Below are 16,829 nucleotides of genomic sequence, written 5' to 3'. Positions count from 1 at the left end.
TGAGCATTGCTGGTCTGTTTTTTCTTTGACTGCTTGATTTTGTTTCACACGCACAATCCACTCTCTCCGCCTCTTCTCCTCTTTTGGAAAAAGCCAACCCTCTGGCTTCACACGCACAATCCACTCTCTCCACCTCGTCTCCTCTTCCAGAAAAAAACAACCCTCTGGCTTCACACGTACAATCCACTCTCTCCGCCTCGTCTCCTCTTTCGGAAAAAGCCAACCCACTCACTCCGCCTCTTCTCCTCTTCCAGAAAAAGCCAATCCACTCTCTCCACCTCTTCTCCTCTCTGGGAAAAAGGTAAAAACTTCTTCCTGAACCGGTCCCGTTGTTACAGTTCACTGCACAACAATAAGGCATGTTTTTTCTTTGGAAATTCCCGAACACACGTCTCCACTCAAGTCAAACGGCAATGCAAGTAAACGGAAGTGGACTCAACTCAAGCGGTTTGTTTGTCTTGAATGACGTCATGCGCCGAGTGGTCATGAAAATCACCGAACAGAAATTCACCGTGATCTGCACTAACTTATTTTAATTATTACTCATTAACAATACTTCTTGGGACCAGAAGAAAATTACAGAGGGTTTTTTAACATATTAAGTTTCAAATGTGCATAAATTGAAAACCGTTGCCTATGAGCTTTAAGCCTTTAAATTACTGACTTTTTGTTGAATCATTTACACCTCAAGTAAACTTAATGTCAGTAACAGTGGTAATGTTTGAGTCATTATTAATAATAGCTTGTGATTGGTGAAGAGAATAGAGACAGTCCAACATGAGAGACATCTTCACAACCACTATTACACCAAGATGAAAATCTGTTGATGAAGTGTGTGTCATTGTGTCTCTGCAGGTTGAAGGAGTGTGGTGTCTCAGATGAAGGCTGTGCTGCTCTGAGTTCAGCTCTGAGATCAAACCCCTCACACCTGAGAGACCTGGATCTGACTAATAATAATCTGGGAGACTCAGGAGTGAAGCGTCTCTGTGCTGTACTGGAGAATCCTCACTGTAAACTGGAGACACTGGGGTAAGATCATCTCTCTGAGAGTCACATGACCTGCTCCTCAGTAAGACACATTCTCTAATAGTGAGACTGAAGCAGAGGTTTTAGGTTCATCATCAATGTCCTGAGGAGGAAGATTGTTTCTGTTCACTGCACACTGATGATTTGTCACAGAGTCTTTGGGTCAGATGGACGTATGTGAGAAGCTGCAGCACAAAACAGGACTTGATCCGACTGCAGTGTGTCTGAACTCACTGTGAAATTTACTACAACACTGTAACTAATCACACAAACTGCACCTGAGACTCAAACTAACTGCCCTCTGTGTGAGCTGCAGTGACATGGAAAGGGAGAAGATAAAAAAATAATGATAAAAACAGAGAAAATAACTGAATTTAAAATAATTTGTATGTCACAGCAACTATTCTGTTGTTGACTTTTTAAAACATTCTTACAGTTCAAGTTTGTGTTTGTGAATTTTTCTTTGTTTGTCTTTGTCTGTCTGCTATGAACCAGGTTGCCAGATCTGTGTTGGAGAAGCAGCCCAGTGAACAAGCAGTATTAAACCCATGCAGTTTTCCTCCGTAGTTCTTTTGCTAAGATCCTAAAATGGTCTTTAATTATTACAAATTTTGTCGAGTGCAAAAGCTCAGCACATCTGGCCCTCTGTCATGTCATTTCTTATGGACATTTTCTATTTACTGTAAATTTGACTCCCTATATCTGGATAACCTGGTGAATCCGATATGTAAATATTTTACACTATCAGTTTTATAAAGCAGGATTTTTTTTTTATCTGGCAATACATTATCAGTCAGTAATCTGGTTTCGAAAAGATATGAATGTTATTCCTCCTCAGAATGAACGCTTTAAGTTTGACATTAGTATATCTTTGTTTGAATTCATGATGGTGCTTGTTTTTCTCCATGATTCAGACTTTTACTTCCTTGATTATACAATAATATAAATCTATAGTGTTCTATAAATGCACTCTGTCGACTCTGGAGAAACAAGTTTATTGCCCCTGTGTAGTGCACTATAAGTCTAGTAGAGAACCATCTGAGATTCAGTCTCTCTCTCTCTCTCTCTCTCTCTCTCTCTGATTAAAGTTCATGGTGTCTCTGCTGTTCTCTGTTCAGCTTCAGCTGCTGATGGTTTAATATCACACACAACAGAGGAGAGAAACTCAATATAACACTCAGTATTATCATTATTAATTACACTGTTAATGAGAATAAACAGGTGATATTAAATCCTCATGACATTCTGAATAATAAAATAAATTTTACTCTCATCTCTAAAGTAAGAATTACACCAAGATGAAAATCTGTTGATGAAGTGTGTGTCATTGTGTCTCTGCAGGTTGTCTGATTGTGGTGTCTCAGATGAAGGCTGTGCTGCTCTGAGTTCAGCTCTGAGATCAAACCCCTCACACCTGAGAGAACTGAATCTGTCTAATAATAATCTGGGAGACTCAGGAGTGAAGCGTCTCTGTGCTGGACTGGAGAATCCTCACTGTAAACTGGAGACGCTGGGGTAAGAGCATCTCTCTGAGAGTCACATGACCTGCTCCTCAGTAAGACACATTCTCTAATAGTGAGACTGAAGCAGAGGTTTTAGGTTCATCATCAATGTCCTGAGGAGGAAGATTGTTTCTTTTCACTGCACACTGATGATTTGTCACGGAGTCTTTGGGTCAGATGGACGTATGTGAGAAGCTGCAGCACAAAACGGGACTTGATCCGACTGCAATGTGTCTGAAATCACTGTGAAATTTACTACAACACTGTAACTAATCACACAAACTGCACCTGAGACACAAACTAACTGCCCTCTGTGTGAGCTGCAGGGTTTAAAGCAGCAGTGACTTGGTGGAAATGATCTCAGGAATATAGAGTTTAAAAACTAAAATGAGACGTTAATGTCATAGAACTGATGCAGAAAAAAATTAATAGATTTAAAAAGACTTTTAAATAAAAATTAAAAAGGAGCAGAAAAGAACTTCCAATAAAGTGAAAGCCTCAGGACAAAGAGTTAATAATGATGATGAATGTTAAAACAGTAAATAAATGTTCCAGTCCATCTCTGTCAGTGGTGATTGCTTTAAGACGGCACTGGAAGCCCGGCTTCCCCTCACATTTCATTAAAATGCAGCAATGAAACGTTTCCCAAAGTGTCTATTTTATTCATCAGTCTTGGTGTCGTTCAGTATTTGAGTGAATCAGATTGATGGAGTATCTCACTGCAATATCGCGCTGTTTGTTCATTAAACTCACACTGTTTAGTGGTGAACAGTGCAGCCTGTGTGAAAAGCCCCTGACACAGAGCGAACAGACCCCCACTGAAGCCTCTGCATCTATTAGTGTCTGTTAGGTGTTTGTGTACTCGCTGTTTTAATGGGCAGAAAGACGAAAGCTCATTGGACAACAGGATTTAACGCATCATTTTGAGCCCCACCCAGACACACGGCTTCAGTGGGAGGGACTGGAGCGTGGGCGAGTGTGTTTTACACAGAATGGGGGGGAAAAAAAAGCCTCAGCAAGAGAGAGAGAGAGAGAGAGACTGTAATGAAGAATATACGTTCTTTCTACTGAAGTCAAAATTCTTTCACATACTTGGAAAAATTCACCAATTTTAAGACTCGCAAAATGTTTCTTCATAAATAACAGGATTTTAAAAAAGTATTATTTCACTACTTGTGTTTGCAAAAAAGTTTTTGAAGACTTTGACATTACCTGGTTTTCTTTAATAATAAAACATGGTCTAATCTTCATCTGAGTCAGAATCGTAGACAAACACATTCTGTCTAAAGAAAACAGTCACACTTGTTCTTGTCAGTCCTGAATAAACCATTTAAACATTCACACTCTGGGGTTTAAAAAGTGTGTGAACCTCTGAGCGAACGACTTCTCCAAGAGCTCATTAGAAAGCAAAGTAAAAACATCAAAGCAAATCCTTGATGTTCATAAACTGAGGCAGTGAAGGGTCATTGTGTCTCTGCAGGTTGTGGCGTTGTGGTGTCTCAGAAGAAGGCTGTGCTGCTCTCGCTTCAGCTCTGAGATCAAACCCATCACACCTGAGAGTACTGGGTCTGTATTGGAATGTAATAGGAGACTCAGAAAAGAAGCTGCTCTCTGCTCTTAAGGATGATGAACGTTACAAACTCCAGGAACTCGAGTAAGTAATAACCTTTTTAGGCAACTGTTGAAATAAAAAAAAAAGAATAATTTAAACTCATCATTTTTCTTTAATTTCAGTAAATATCACATGACCAGGCCATGAAATGAAACGAAACCAGTTTTAGAAATTTTCACTGTTCTATTTAATCCGACTTTTTCCTCCCAGTTGTCTTTAATGCTGTTTGTTGTTCAGTAAAATTGATTTAAAATTCATCTGAAAGCAGAAGATGGAGTCAGTCAGAGTCTCCAAAATGTCCCGTCTGAGTGCATGAGAGTGATTGTAAATGAACAGCTCGTCTCCTTGTGACACCCTGCTGTCTCTGACTTCATCCTGCTGCTTTTGTCTGAATAAGATGATCTCGGCTTTTCCCTGTTTCTGATCAGCAGCACACTTTCTTCTCAACTCTCCTCAAAACTCAGTAAAATGATCATCTTTAATGCCACACTGCCACAAATATGTGATTTAAGGAGCCACTTTACTCTGACACTCCTTCCTGCTCTCCACCTCCACACCGTGTCTTCTGTCGTTCCTGTAAAATTCACCTCGGCTTCTTCTTAAAGTCTGCACTTAAATCTACATGTAGAACAAGAGATCAAACCCACCGCAGTGTTAGTTACTGTTTTAAAAAGCTCCAAAGCCTGTGATTGGATAAGAGCAGTGATGTGATGGGAAATGTCTGCTCACTTTCCTGTTAGATCTTGTGGAAGTTCTCGTTTGTTGGAGCTCAATGTTAGAACACAGATATTATAGAAGACTGAATAAATGTTGAATTAAATTATAAACAGGAGATAATAATGTTTCTCTTGGAGCAGAGATGATTACATGCTGTTGGTCATGAAGTACCACAGTCCAGTGTGTGGGGATTAATCCACATGTTTTCCTTTCAGTTTCAGGTTGTGGTGAACATCTGTGTGTGTAATGAAGACTCTGGTGTTCCTGCATTTCCATGTTAGGGAACAGACAATACATTCAGTTCTAACAAATGAAAGAGACTCGGAGACGTGGTCAGTGTGTGTTCATGGTGCACAGTGAATCAGACTGCACACAATTCTACACTGAATGTGGAACAACTTGTGATCTGCATGAAACTGCCTGGACCTCAGTCCCTTAAAAACCCTGAAAGAGCAGGTGAAAAAGCACAGGGACTCGAGCTGAACCCAGTCAGTGGAAGAGGGAGCTGAAATGGACAGGAACACTTTCAGGACATTGGTGGGATTCTCACCTGACAGGATCAGCATTTGGGGAGTTAATCTGAGGAAGCCCTGAGGAGACTCACAAGGCACATTTATCACTGTCCTTTGGTTGGCATTTAACATCCACTCACTGAGCACTTTATTAGGAACACCTGGATGGTGTACTTGGATGGAAAAAATGGATTTCTATCAAAATCAAATCGTAAAAGTTTCATTTTCAGTGTCTATATAATTTGCGATTTATTATAAGTGTAAATACTTTGTCACTTGTCCTGTTCCGTAGTGGTTTGTGTTTGTCACTGTTACTCAGCAATACTCAGGTTTTTAACGTGTCTTCATATAAATTCTGATTGTTTCTGATGCCAACACATGTTTAGTCCTCCTTAACGCTGCATTCAGTCATGTAACTGTGGATAGATTTTCCTAAAAATATGCCACAGTATTTAGAAATTGGTGTAAAAAAGAATTAAACAGTTGAACCAGGGCATTAAAAATAAATGGTGGGACGAATGGCTAAAAGAAGTTAAATATGTTCAGCCACAAGAAACATGGCGTCAGAAACTTATTGACAAGTCTGGAGTTGTGATTTGCCTTTGATGTAATGAGGAAAAGACCTACAGCCAGAACGGAAAGAAGGTGCTTTTAAAGCATGCAAACGATGATCAAAATGATGAAAAAGCCATTGGTCAAGAGGCACTCACTGTTAGGGTGGGTGGAGGTGTGGTGGAATTAGGATCCAAAAGCAGAACAGACAGTAATCCAATAAATAAGATGATTTAATCTAGAGAAGAAAGGGCACGGCAAAAAGGTAAACAAACAGGACAATAAACAAATGGCAAAAATAATCAGGGCAAAAAGAGACAAACAACTTGACAAAAACACGAGACAGGCAAACACAAAAACACTAGTGCAAAAAAACATGAACCAGATAAGTAACTAGAGAGAAAAACCATGAGAAGCAAGGGCAGCACAGAAATGGCTAGAGTAGCAAATGAACTGTTCAAATGTTGGTTCAAATGTTCAAAACTGTTTAAACTGTTTAAATGTATGGCCTTTAAATAAGCAGCAGTGGAAACCAGGAAGTAAGTTCAGGGGAGAAGGAATTCCTGTCCCGGATCCAGGACAGGAAAGAACTAAAGACCAGAGGCTTAAGCTGTGACACATGGAACGTGGGGTGGATGCGTCACGTGGTGAGTGGTAGTGCCAGTCTGACGGAACATGGGTTGATTACCTTTTTGATGAGGAAGGGTCCTAGGTACCTGGGAGCCAGCTTGCGGGAGACGGTTCTGAGTGGCAGATGGCGTGTGAAGAGCTTGACTCGTTGCCCCACCCGGTAAGTGGGCGCCTTAGAGCGTCGTTTGTCGGCCTGCCTCTTGGATGCTAGGGCGGAGCGAATGAGTTTCCTCTGGACCAATGCCCACGTCCTCCTGCAGCGGCATATGAAGGTCTGGACTGAGGGTACAGCGACGACCTCCTCTTGGTTGGGGAAGAGTGGTGGTTGGTAACCTAGGGAGCACTGGAAGGGTGAGAGACCTGTGGCAGATGAAGGAAGAGGGTTATGAGTGTACTTGATCCAGGGTAGGTACTTACTCCAAGAACTGGCATCCCTGGACGCCATGCACCTGAGTGCAACCTCCAAAGCCTGGTTTGCCTGTTCTGCCTGGCCGTTGGTCTGTGGGTGGAAGCCTGGAAGTGAGACTACAGGTGGCCCCAATGAGTTTGCAGAAGGCCCTCCAGAACTGTGCAGTGAACTGAGGGCCCCGGTCAGAAACGATGTCAGTAGGTAGTCCATGTAGGCCAGTGTTGTTTTTGGCAGCCGTTTTTGATTTAGTTTTAGTCTTTTGGACAAAAATGCTTATTAGTTTTAGTCACATTTTAGTCAATTTCATCCTTGATAGTTTTGGTCTCGTTTTAGTTGACGAAAACTAAAAGGGTTTTTGTCAATCATTTTAGTTGAAAAAATAATTACTTTAAAACATTAAATGAGGCCAATACAGAGATAAGAAATTGTAATCGAGGTTGACAGGTTGTGCATAACATACTCTCAAAACACTGTCTCAAAACAAACTTGTTTCACTTGAACTTTAAAAAGTATGTCAAATATTAGGGTTTAATAATCGATGACAATCTTTCTTCGAAGCCTCATATCAATTTTTTTTGCAACAAAATAAGCAAGGTTGTCGGCCTTTTGGCCAAGCTTAGACATTTTATTCCACTACATACCCTTATGACATATCGCTCTCTGACTCAACCTTATTTAACATATGGTCTTAGTTCTTGGGGACAGGCTTGTAAAACTCATATAAATAAAGTATTAATCCTACAAAAACAAGCTTTAAGATGAATCCATTTTGTTGATAAAGTGCCCTTCCATTGTTTTCCAAAACCAATATTTTACCAGTAAATCTTTTCTATGAATGTATTTCTAAATTAATGTATGACATTGTTAATCAAAGTGCACCCTCAAACATTTGTAAATTATTTTCTTCTATTTCTAGTATCCATTCTTATAACACTAGGTCATCTTACTCCAAGAACTTATATACTCAGTATTCTCGTACAAATCTACAAAAGAACTCATTTTCCTGTGTTGGTGTTAGGGTATGGAACCAGATTCCAACTTCTATAAGATCTTCGTCTAAATTGTCATTCAAGAAAAAAAAAAGTCAGACACCACCTTTTTTCTGATTTAAGTAGATATGGATATGATGTTGACATCTCCAAACTCTTTCTTTCTACATAACTTTATATATATCTTAGTTTTAACTTTAAATATTATTTAATACCCTGCATGAATTATTAGTATAAGTATGCCTCTCTATATATATTTTTTTCAATATTAGTGAATGATATATTACTGTACCTTTATATTGAATAACAAGTATTGTCTCCTCTTTTTCTTACCAAATAGTTGTTAATTTGTCAAGTATGTTTTATCTTTTTCATACATATTTAAGTATTATATTAATTCATATAAAATTTCTTTGTAAACATGAGTCTGCCTTGATTAGCAGTGCACTATTTGCAGACTCGTGTAGTCTATTATATGTTCATGTGTAATTGAAATAAAAGATTGATTGAAGTGTGTATGCTCTCTACATAAACACTATCTAGTGCAGACATCCCAAGTCTCCCGGAAGTTCCGGGAGTCTCCCGCATATTGATAGTGGCTCCCTGATGCCTGCAAATTGGAGAATATCTCCCGGAATCTAGAGCAAGCAAGCAAGAGCGTGCACGCGAAGCATTAATGTCTGCATCGCGCATATGACGGAGTGTGCAAGGGAGAGAGACTGCATGTGTGCCTGTTCATGTAGCGCATGCTAGACAAAGACAATCCTGATTGGTTTACAGACATCCAAACTCATTTCAGGGAGGTGTCGTGATGCATGACTTTTTTTCCCCCCATCAGTGGGGGGGGGGGGTCACGACACCTCCCTGAAATGAGTTTGGATGTCTGCAAACCAATCAGGACGCTCTTTGTCTAGCATGCGCTACATGAACAGGCACACACGCTGTCTCTCTCGCTCTCCCTCGCGCACTCCATCATATGCACGATGCAGACATTAATGTTTCGTGTGCACGATCTCCCTCATCTCGTCAATGAAAACAGATACATCTCGTCATATTTTCATGATCAAAGAGTTATGTTTAGCTTGTCACTGTCTCGTTTTAGTCATGAAAAAAAGGTGCATTAACAAAATCATTTCATTATCGTTAATGAAAACAATGTAGGCAGAAGACGTGGTGGACGATTAATTCTGCGGTTTCTTTGGCTGAGGGGAGCTTGGGCAGAGGAATGAAATGGACAGTCTTGAAGGAACGGTCAATGACAGTGAGGATGCATGTGTTGCCACCTGAGTTGGGGAGTCCAGTGACGAAGTCCAGCACAATGGGAGACCAAGGTTGATGCGGAGTTGGGAGGGGTCTTAGCAAGCCCTCGGGGGGTCGATTGGCTGTCTTGTTCTGGGAGCATGTGTTGCAGGCTGCCATGAAGTCCTGGACGTCCTCTTTGATGGATGGCCACCAAAAATGCTGCTGGAGGAGTGCCAGGGTTCGGGCGGCTCCCGGATGACAGGCCAGCTTGGAGCCATGGCCTCACTGCAGCACCTGGGTTCACACAGGACAGGGAACAAACAGGTGGTTAGGAGGAGTGTTGTTGGGGTTACCTTCACTGGGGTCCTGCTCCAGGGCTTTCTGCATGAGCATCTCAATCTCTAGAATGGCGGCTCCCACCAGGCAGCGTGGAGGAAGGATGGTCTCGGGTGGCTTGGATTCCTCTTGGTGGGAAGAGAACATCTTGGACAGAGCATCAGGTTTGCTGTTCTTGGAGCCTGGGTGGTAGAAGAGCATGAAGTTGAACCGGGAGAAGAACAGAGACCAATGGGCTTAACAGGAATTCAGGCGTTTGGTGGACTTGAAGTATTCCAGATTCTTATGGTCGGTCCAGACTAGGAAAAGGAGCTCTGACCCCTCGAGCCAGTGCCTCCACTCCTCCAAGGCTAGTTTAACAGCTAGTAGTTCTCGGTCGCCGATGCCATAATTCCGTTCGACTGGAGATAGCTGGTGGGAGAAGGAGCATGGGTGGACTTTGTAGTCACTGGCCCTCTGGGATAGTATAGCTCCGACCCCTGACTCGGAAGTGTCGACCTCAACAATAAACTGCTTGGTAGGATTGGGTATGGTGAGAATGGGTGCTGTGATAAACCTGTGCTTGAGCATGGAAAAGGCTTTCTCTGCTTCCTCCCCCCACTTGAATTTGGTCTTGGTTGAGGTCAGGGCTGAAAGAGGTCTGGCCACTGTGCTGCAGTTGCGAATGAAGCGCCTGTAGAAGTTGGCAAATCCTAGGAAGTGCTGGAGCTCTTGCTTCAAGGATGGGTGGGCCAATCAGCAACTGCCTCGAGATTGAGGGGGTCCATCTGGATCCTTGCCGGGGAGATGATGAATCCCAGAAACGAGACAGAGCTCTGGTGAAATTCGCTCTTTTCCTCCTTGACGAATGAACAACTTGTTCTCTAGCAGGCACTGGAGGACCTGCCAGACGTGACCCCGATATTCCTCCAGGGAGCGGGAGAAGATCAGGATGTCATCCAGGTACACAAAAATGAGGAAGTTTAGGAAGTCCCTTAGGACATCATTAACGAGTGCCTGGAAGACTGCGGGCAAGTTGGTCAGGCCAAAAGGGACCACGAGGTACTCATAGTGACCAGTGGTTGTGTTAAAGGCCATCTTCCACTCATCCCCCTCCCTGATCCTGACAAGATGGTATGCATTGCATAGATCTAGCTTGGTGAATACCTTGGCTCCCTGGTGTAGTTCAAAGGCTGTGGTCATGAGCGGTAGTGGGTAGCGGTTCTTGACCGTGATGGCATTGAGACCCCGATAGTCAATGCAAGGGCAGAGCGACTTGTCCTTTTCTACAAAGAAGAATCCTGCCCCTGCTGGGGAAGAGAAGGGCAGATGATCCCAGCTGCCAAAGATTCAGAGATGTACTTCTCCATGGCTTGCCTTTCAACAGAAGAGAGAATAGAGTTGTCCTTTGGGTGGCGCTGTCCCAGGTAGGTTTCCCCCACAGTCCAAAGACATGCAGGTTAGGTTAACTGGTGACTCTAAATTGACCATAGGTGTGGATGTGAATGGTTGTCTGTGTCTATGTGTCAGCCCTGTGATGACCTGGCGACTTGTCCAGGGTGTACCCTGCCTTTCGCCCATAGTCAGCTGGGATAGGCTCCAGCTTGCCTGCGACCCTGTAGAACAGGATAAAGCGGCTAGAGATGATGAGATGAGACTTTGACATGACCTGGTTTTCTCTAAGAATAAAACATGGTCTAATCTTCATCCGAGTCAGAATACAAACACATTCTGTCTAAAGAAAACAGTCACACTTGGGCCCAATTCTAATTTCTACCCCTACCCCTCCCCCTTCCCCTCCCCCTTCCCCTTGGCCCTTCCCCTTGAAACTGAGCTACAAGGGATAGGGCTTGAAATTCAACCCCTACGTATTGGGATAGCCCTTCAACGATCGCATACGTCATCGCGTACCTCCGTCAGCGTTTACGTTAGCAAAACGCGACCAAATGCGTCATTGGCTGCGACCAGCCGCTACAGTCAGAGCCAGAAATCTCTGCTGACAGGGTGTGATTTGTTAACTAACACCACTGAATGGGATATCGCTTCGTGCACCACATCTGACAGAATGAGGTGTCAGAACACTCATGTAAACAATAAAAGCGAGAATAACAGAACAAAATGTACGCAGTCAAGCAACCGAAAACAATACTCACTCCCAAAGCTTTTTAGCAGCAGCTTGGATTTCAGAAATCGCTGCTCATTCTCAGCTCGAAAGCGAATCAAGCGGCGTGTTTCCTCTGGATAACAACTTAAAACACGTAAATAATGGAGAAAATACATTTATGACAATCTTTCGCCGCGGGAACCGCCATCTTTCTGAAATCCGCATGAAATCTCGGTGAAATCCGCATGGCATTGTGGGAAATCACTCAAACCCCTTCGTTCGGAGTCAGCTCCAGGAAAATCTCCGTTTGGAGGGGTACAGAAGCCCTACCCCTTCCCCTACCCCTCCACGTTAACTGGGATTGGGATACCCCTACCCCTTCACGTGAACGCACAAAATGGAGGGGAAGGGCCAAGGGGTTGGTCCAAGGGGTGAAATGGGATTCGGCCTTGTTCTTGTCAGTCCTGAATAAACCATTTAAACATTCACACTCTGGGGTTTAAAAAGTGTGTGAAGCTCTGAGTGAATGACTTCTCCAAGAGCTAATTAGAAAGCAAAGCAAAAACATCAAAGCAAATCTTGATCTTCACAAACTGAGGCAGTGAAGTGTGTGTCATTGTGTCTCTCTAGGTTGTGTGAGTGTGGTGTCTCAGATGAAGGCTGTGCTGCTCTCGCTTCAGCTCCGAGATCAAATCCCTCACCCCTGAGAGAACTTGATCTGTCTGGGAATAAAATGGGAGATTCAGGAAAGAAGTTGCTCTCTGCTCTTAAGGATGATGAACATTACAAACTACAGGTACTCAGGTAAGTAATAACCTTTTTTAGGTGAATGTTGAAAAGAAAAAGAATAATCATTTAACCTCATTATCATTTTCCTTTAATTTCAGTAAATGTCACATGAGCAAGCCATGAAATAAAACCAGTTTTAGAAATTTTCACTGTGTTCTATTTAATCTGACTTTTTCCTCCCAGTTGTCTTTAATGCTGTTTGTTGTTCAGTAAAATTGATTTAAAATTCATCTGAAAGCAGAAGATGGAGTCAGTCAGAGTCTCCAAATTGTCCCGTCTGAGTGCATGAGAGTGATTGTAAATGAACACCTCGTCTCCTTGTGACACCCTGCTGTCTCTGACTTCATCCTGCTGCTTTTGTCTGAATAAGATGATCTCGGCTTTTCCCTGTTTCTGATCAGCAGCACACTTTCTTCTCAACTCTCCTCAAAACTCAGTAAAATGATCATCTTTAATGCCACACTGCCACAAATATGTGATTTAAGGAGCCACTTTACTTACTCTGACACTCCTTCCTGCTCTCCACCTCCACACCGTGTCTTCTGTCATTCCTGTAAAATTCACCTCGGCTTCTTCTTAAAGTCTGCACTTAAATCTACATGTAGAACAAGAGATCAAACCCACCGCAGTGTTAGTTACTGTTTAAAAAGCTCCAAAGCCTGTGATTGGATAAGAGCAGTGATGTGATGGGAAACGTCTGCTCACTTTCCTGTGAGATCTTGTGGAAGTTCTCATTTGTTGGAGCTCAATGTTAGAACACAGATATTATAGAAGACTGAATAAATGTTGAATTAAATTATAAACAGGAGATAATAATGTTTCTCTTGGAGCAGAGATGATTACATGCTGTTGGTCATGAAGTACCACAGTCCAGTGTGTGGGGATTAATTCAGATGTTTTTCTTTTATTTTCAGTTGGTGATGAACATCTGCGTGTGTGATGAAGACTCTGGTGTTCCTGCATTTCCATGTTGGGGAACAGACAGCACATTCATAAACACATCAGTCATTTAGTTCAAACAAATGAAAGAGACTCGGAGACGTGGTCAGTGTGTGTTCATGGCACACAGTGAATCAGACTGCACACAATTCTACACTGAATGTGGAACAACTTGTGATCAGCATGAAACTGCCTGGACCTCAGTCCCTTAAAAACCCTGAAAGAGCAGGTGAAAAAGCACAGGGACTCGAGCTGAACCCAGTCAGTGGAAGAGGGAGCTGAAATGGACAGGAACAGTTTCAGGACATTGGTGGGATTCTCACCTGACATTTGGCATTTGGGGAGTTAATCTGAGGAAGCCCCGAGGAGACTCACTACAAGGCACATTTATCACTTTGTCCTTTGGTTGGTGTTTAATATCCACTCACTGAGCACTTTATTAGGAACACCTGGATGAAACCGCCTTGTTGATGAGAGGGTTCACCGGAGAACGGCCAGACTGGTTTAAGCTGACAGAAAGGCTACAGTAACTCAGATAACCACTCTGTACAATTGTGGTTAGCAGAAAAGCATCTCAAAATGCACAACACACTGAACACTGAGGTGGATGACCACGTCTGGTTCCACTTCTGTCAGCCAAGAACAGAAAGCTGAGGCTGCATTGGCACAGGATCACCACAACTGGACAGGTGAAGAGTGAAAAAACGTAGCCTGGTCTGATGAACCTCGATTTCTGCTGAGGCTCACAGATGGTGGGGTCAGAATTTGGCACCAACAGCATGAATTAGTGTTCCTAATAATGTGCTCTGTGACTGTAGATTAGATCTTTTTGTTACAGGATCAGACCAAAGCTGTTCTTTATTTTCTTTGATATCTGATCTTGATTTTTTTTTCTGGTATCAGCTGATCAAACCCGATATGGGATCAGTGCCATCACTTTTATTTAAGTCTAAACTAATTACAGTATGTTACATAATTGTATCAGTCAAATACATTTTGAAGAAATAGCGTAATTATTTTGTCATTTAAAAAATTGTCTATGTATTTAAAAATATTTTTATTGAATTTTCAACTCAGTTATTGAAAATAAATTCATGTTTAAAATTATATATATATATATATATATATATATATATATATATATATATATATATATATATATAAGAGCTCATTTGGGTGCTGTGTTATGTTATTTCTTGGTATTTCAGGTGTATTGGTATTCACACGCATGCATAATGAATGATCTGGAGAAACACAACAGTTTTTGCAAACCAAAAGCGTTTTTATTAAATGTCAAAACATTTAGCTCAGTTTTATATTCAGTACAGCGAGATAATGTGAGAGCTTTGTGTGAATTAATGTAACATATTCTAAAGGGTTCACAAACTTTCAAGCACCACTGTATATCCATCCATCTGCCTATTCATGACAAATCTAGGGTTCTGATATGTATGCAGATTTTGTCTTTTCCCAACTCATAAAGTAGTGAATGGATTTTGATGAACTTTTGAAGAAAGGTGGACCAGGGGCCAAGGAACAATTGCTTAGATTTTGATGCAAATCCGAATTTGTGACTTGGCGGAGGTCTGCGCTCTACCGAGAGCCCTTCTAGTTCTCCTTGTTTTATGTGAAAGAACCCACAACTGTTTACAAATTTTGCTCAGTCCCCCGCCCTCGGGTTCACTACTTTCGGTTTCGTTTCTAACTTCCGGGTTTCAAGTGTGGAAGTGAGCGGCGCGAGCAAATCGAGGAAGGCGGGAGATTGGAGGAGATTTCAGTTTTATATCACCAAATCTTCAGTGATCAACGCCAAAGCACTCAGCCCTGTTCAGGATCAGGAAGGTAGAGTCTGACATTTACATCTTCCAGAGCTGGTGTTTTATTGTCCCTTTAGAATAATGGATGTATTTGAGTAGAGAGCAGGCGGATGAACAGAGACCCAATGGATTCGCTGGATTTTCTCACTGAAGAGGAGATGAAGTTTTTTCACTGCAAGAAGACAGAGATCTCTTGCATGGAGGAACCGCACACCTTCCTCAACCAGCTCCGAGACCACAACCTGGTACCTGAGAAGCTCTGCACATGATCACGAGCCTTTTTTTTTTCTTCCACCTGAAAGAAGGGAATTGATGAATAGTGTCTGAAACACATCTGTAGTCTACTTTGTATGTATTATGTTGCATATTAATGTTTAATCAGTGCATTTACTGTGCCAATATAATATGTGAGTGTGATGTGATTATGTTGCAAACGAGTCAACTCTTTGAACCGAATCATTTGAGTGACCGCTGAGATCCGACTCATTCCTTTCTTTCTTTTGTTGTCGATCTAAGCAATGCAGAGTAAGTGTTCAATACACAGTTCGAGCTGAAACCTGACAGCAGCAGATCAACCACGGGACATAATATCGCAAACTTTTTGGCTAAGGCAGAAATGACAGTGAATCATTTGACAGCCAAAAGAGTCGGCTCTTATTGGTGATTTGAGTCAAATAATCCGACTCACTGAAATGTCCTGGTTGTTCATGACTAATCTCTAGCCAAAAAGGGGGGGAGGGGAGGGGGGGACTGGGATACATTATTGGTACCTGGAAAGAAAATCTGTGAAAATCAAAAGTCACCTAAAACCTTTAATTTGAACTTTAAACTTGAACTATATATTTATTATTACTCCTGAGGTGTAGAAACCTAATCCTAGATATAAGGTGTTTGTTTAATTTTAAAGTAGTAAAGATCTTTTGGCCATTGCCAAAGTAGATAAGACTTTCAATCCATAAATTGTGGATGAATAATTACTCAAACTTTCACTGGAAAAAAAAACAAGTTGATTCCTGATTACTTAGCATATCAGACCACATGACACCCTTCCACAATTATCAACACCTTTGTCCACAGTTAGACACCCGGATTATAATTTTTTTTAAAATAATCGTTATTAAATTAGCAAAACATAGTTTTTATTTAAAATTTGTTTTACATAGATTAATATTTAGTCCAAAGTATATTTTATATAAATATATGGATGTCAGTGTTTCTGTAAATGAGGAAGCAATTCTAATGTTTGTAAATAAATGAACTGATAATGTTTAATCTGCATCAGAAAATCTTTTTGTTCCACTTTCTACCCACTTTCTAAGTATTTTCATAGATCACATTTTGTTAATCACTTGTCGTTTGTATTAATTTATAGTTTTGTTGTTTACCAATAAATGGCATTTTTTATATGCTAGGAATTTAATTCTGGTCTAATTCGATTTATTGTAGTAGGATTCCAAATACTCTACAAAATTCCATTCTGTTATAAATCAGAAAAAAAAATTATAAATCACAGCACTTTTATTTTTTTAAAGTACTTCATCTACTTCAACAGTGTTACACAAAGATCGATCCATAACAGTTGTAAATGCCACTTAATTCCGCAGGGTGTCAATAATGGTGGACACCAGTGAAAGTGATCACTATTATCGACACCTCACGTGACTTCTCAAACAT

At 41.4% G+C, this 16,829-nt stretch overlaps 1 protein-coding gene across 3 annotated transcripts in view; it reads left to right on the top strand.

The window, feature by feature from the left end:
- The window catches only part of LOC132870663 (NACHT, LRR and PYD domains-containing protein 12-like), a 64,083-nt gene extending 50,669 nt beyond the window's left edge, over positions 1 to 13,414 (top strand). For 2 of the 3 annotated variants that reach the window (XM_060904416.1, XM_060904415.1), the window contains 4 exons: positions 856 to 1,029; positions 2,368 to 2,541; positions 4,009 to 4,182; positions 5,073 to 8,189. In XM_060904416.1, the coding sequence (XP_060760399.1) occupies positions 856 to 1,029; positions 2,368 to 2,541; positions 4,009 to 4,182; positions 5,073 to 5,088 (538 nt within the window). In that variant the 3' untranslated portion in view covers positions 5,089 to 8,189. Of the gene's footprint in view, positions 1 to 855; positions 1,030 to 2,367; positions 2,542 to 4,008; positions 4,183 to 5,072; positions 8,190 to 12,240; positions 12,415 to 13,313 lie in introns of those variants that run through there. The other variant, XM_060904417.1, reaches the window with a different exon arrangement.
- Positions 13,415 to 16,829: the final 3,415 nt, after the last annotated feature.

Source organism: Neoarius graeffei, chromosome 22 (assembly GCF_027579695.1).
Source record: "Neoarius graeffei isolate fNeoGra1 chromosome 22, fNeoGra1.pri, whole genome shotgun sequence".
Lineage (NCBI taxonomy): Eukaryota > Metazoa > Chordata > Actinopteri > Siluriformes > Ariidae > Neoarius > Neoarius graeffei.
Note: the sequence above shows the minus strand (reverse complement) of the source record. Positions and strands in the feature narration are given on the sequence as shown.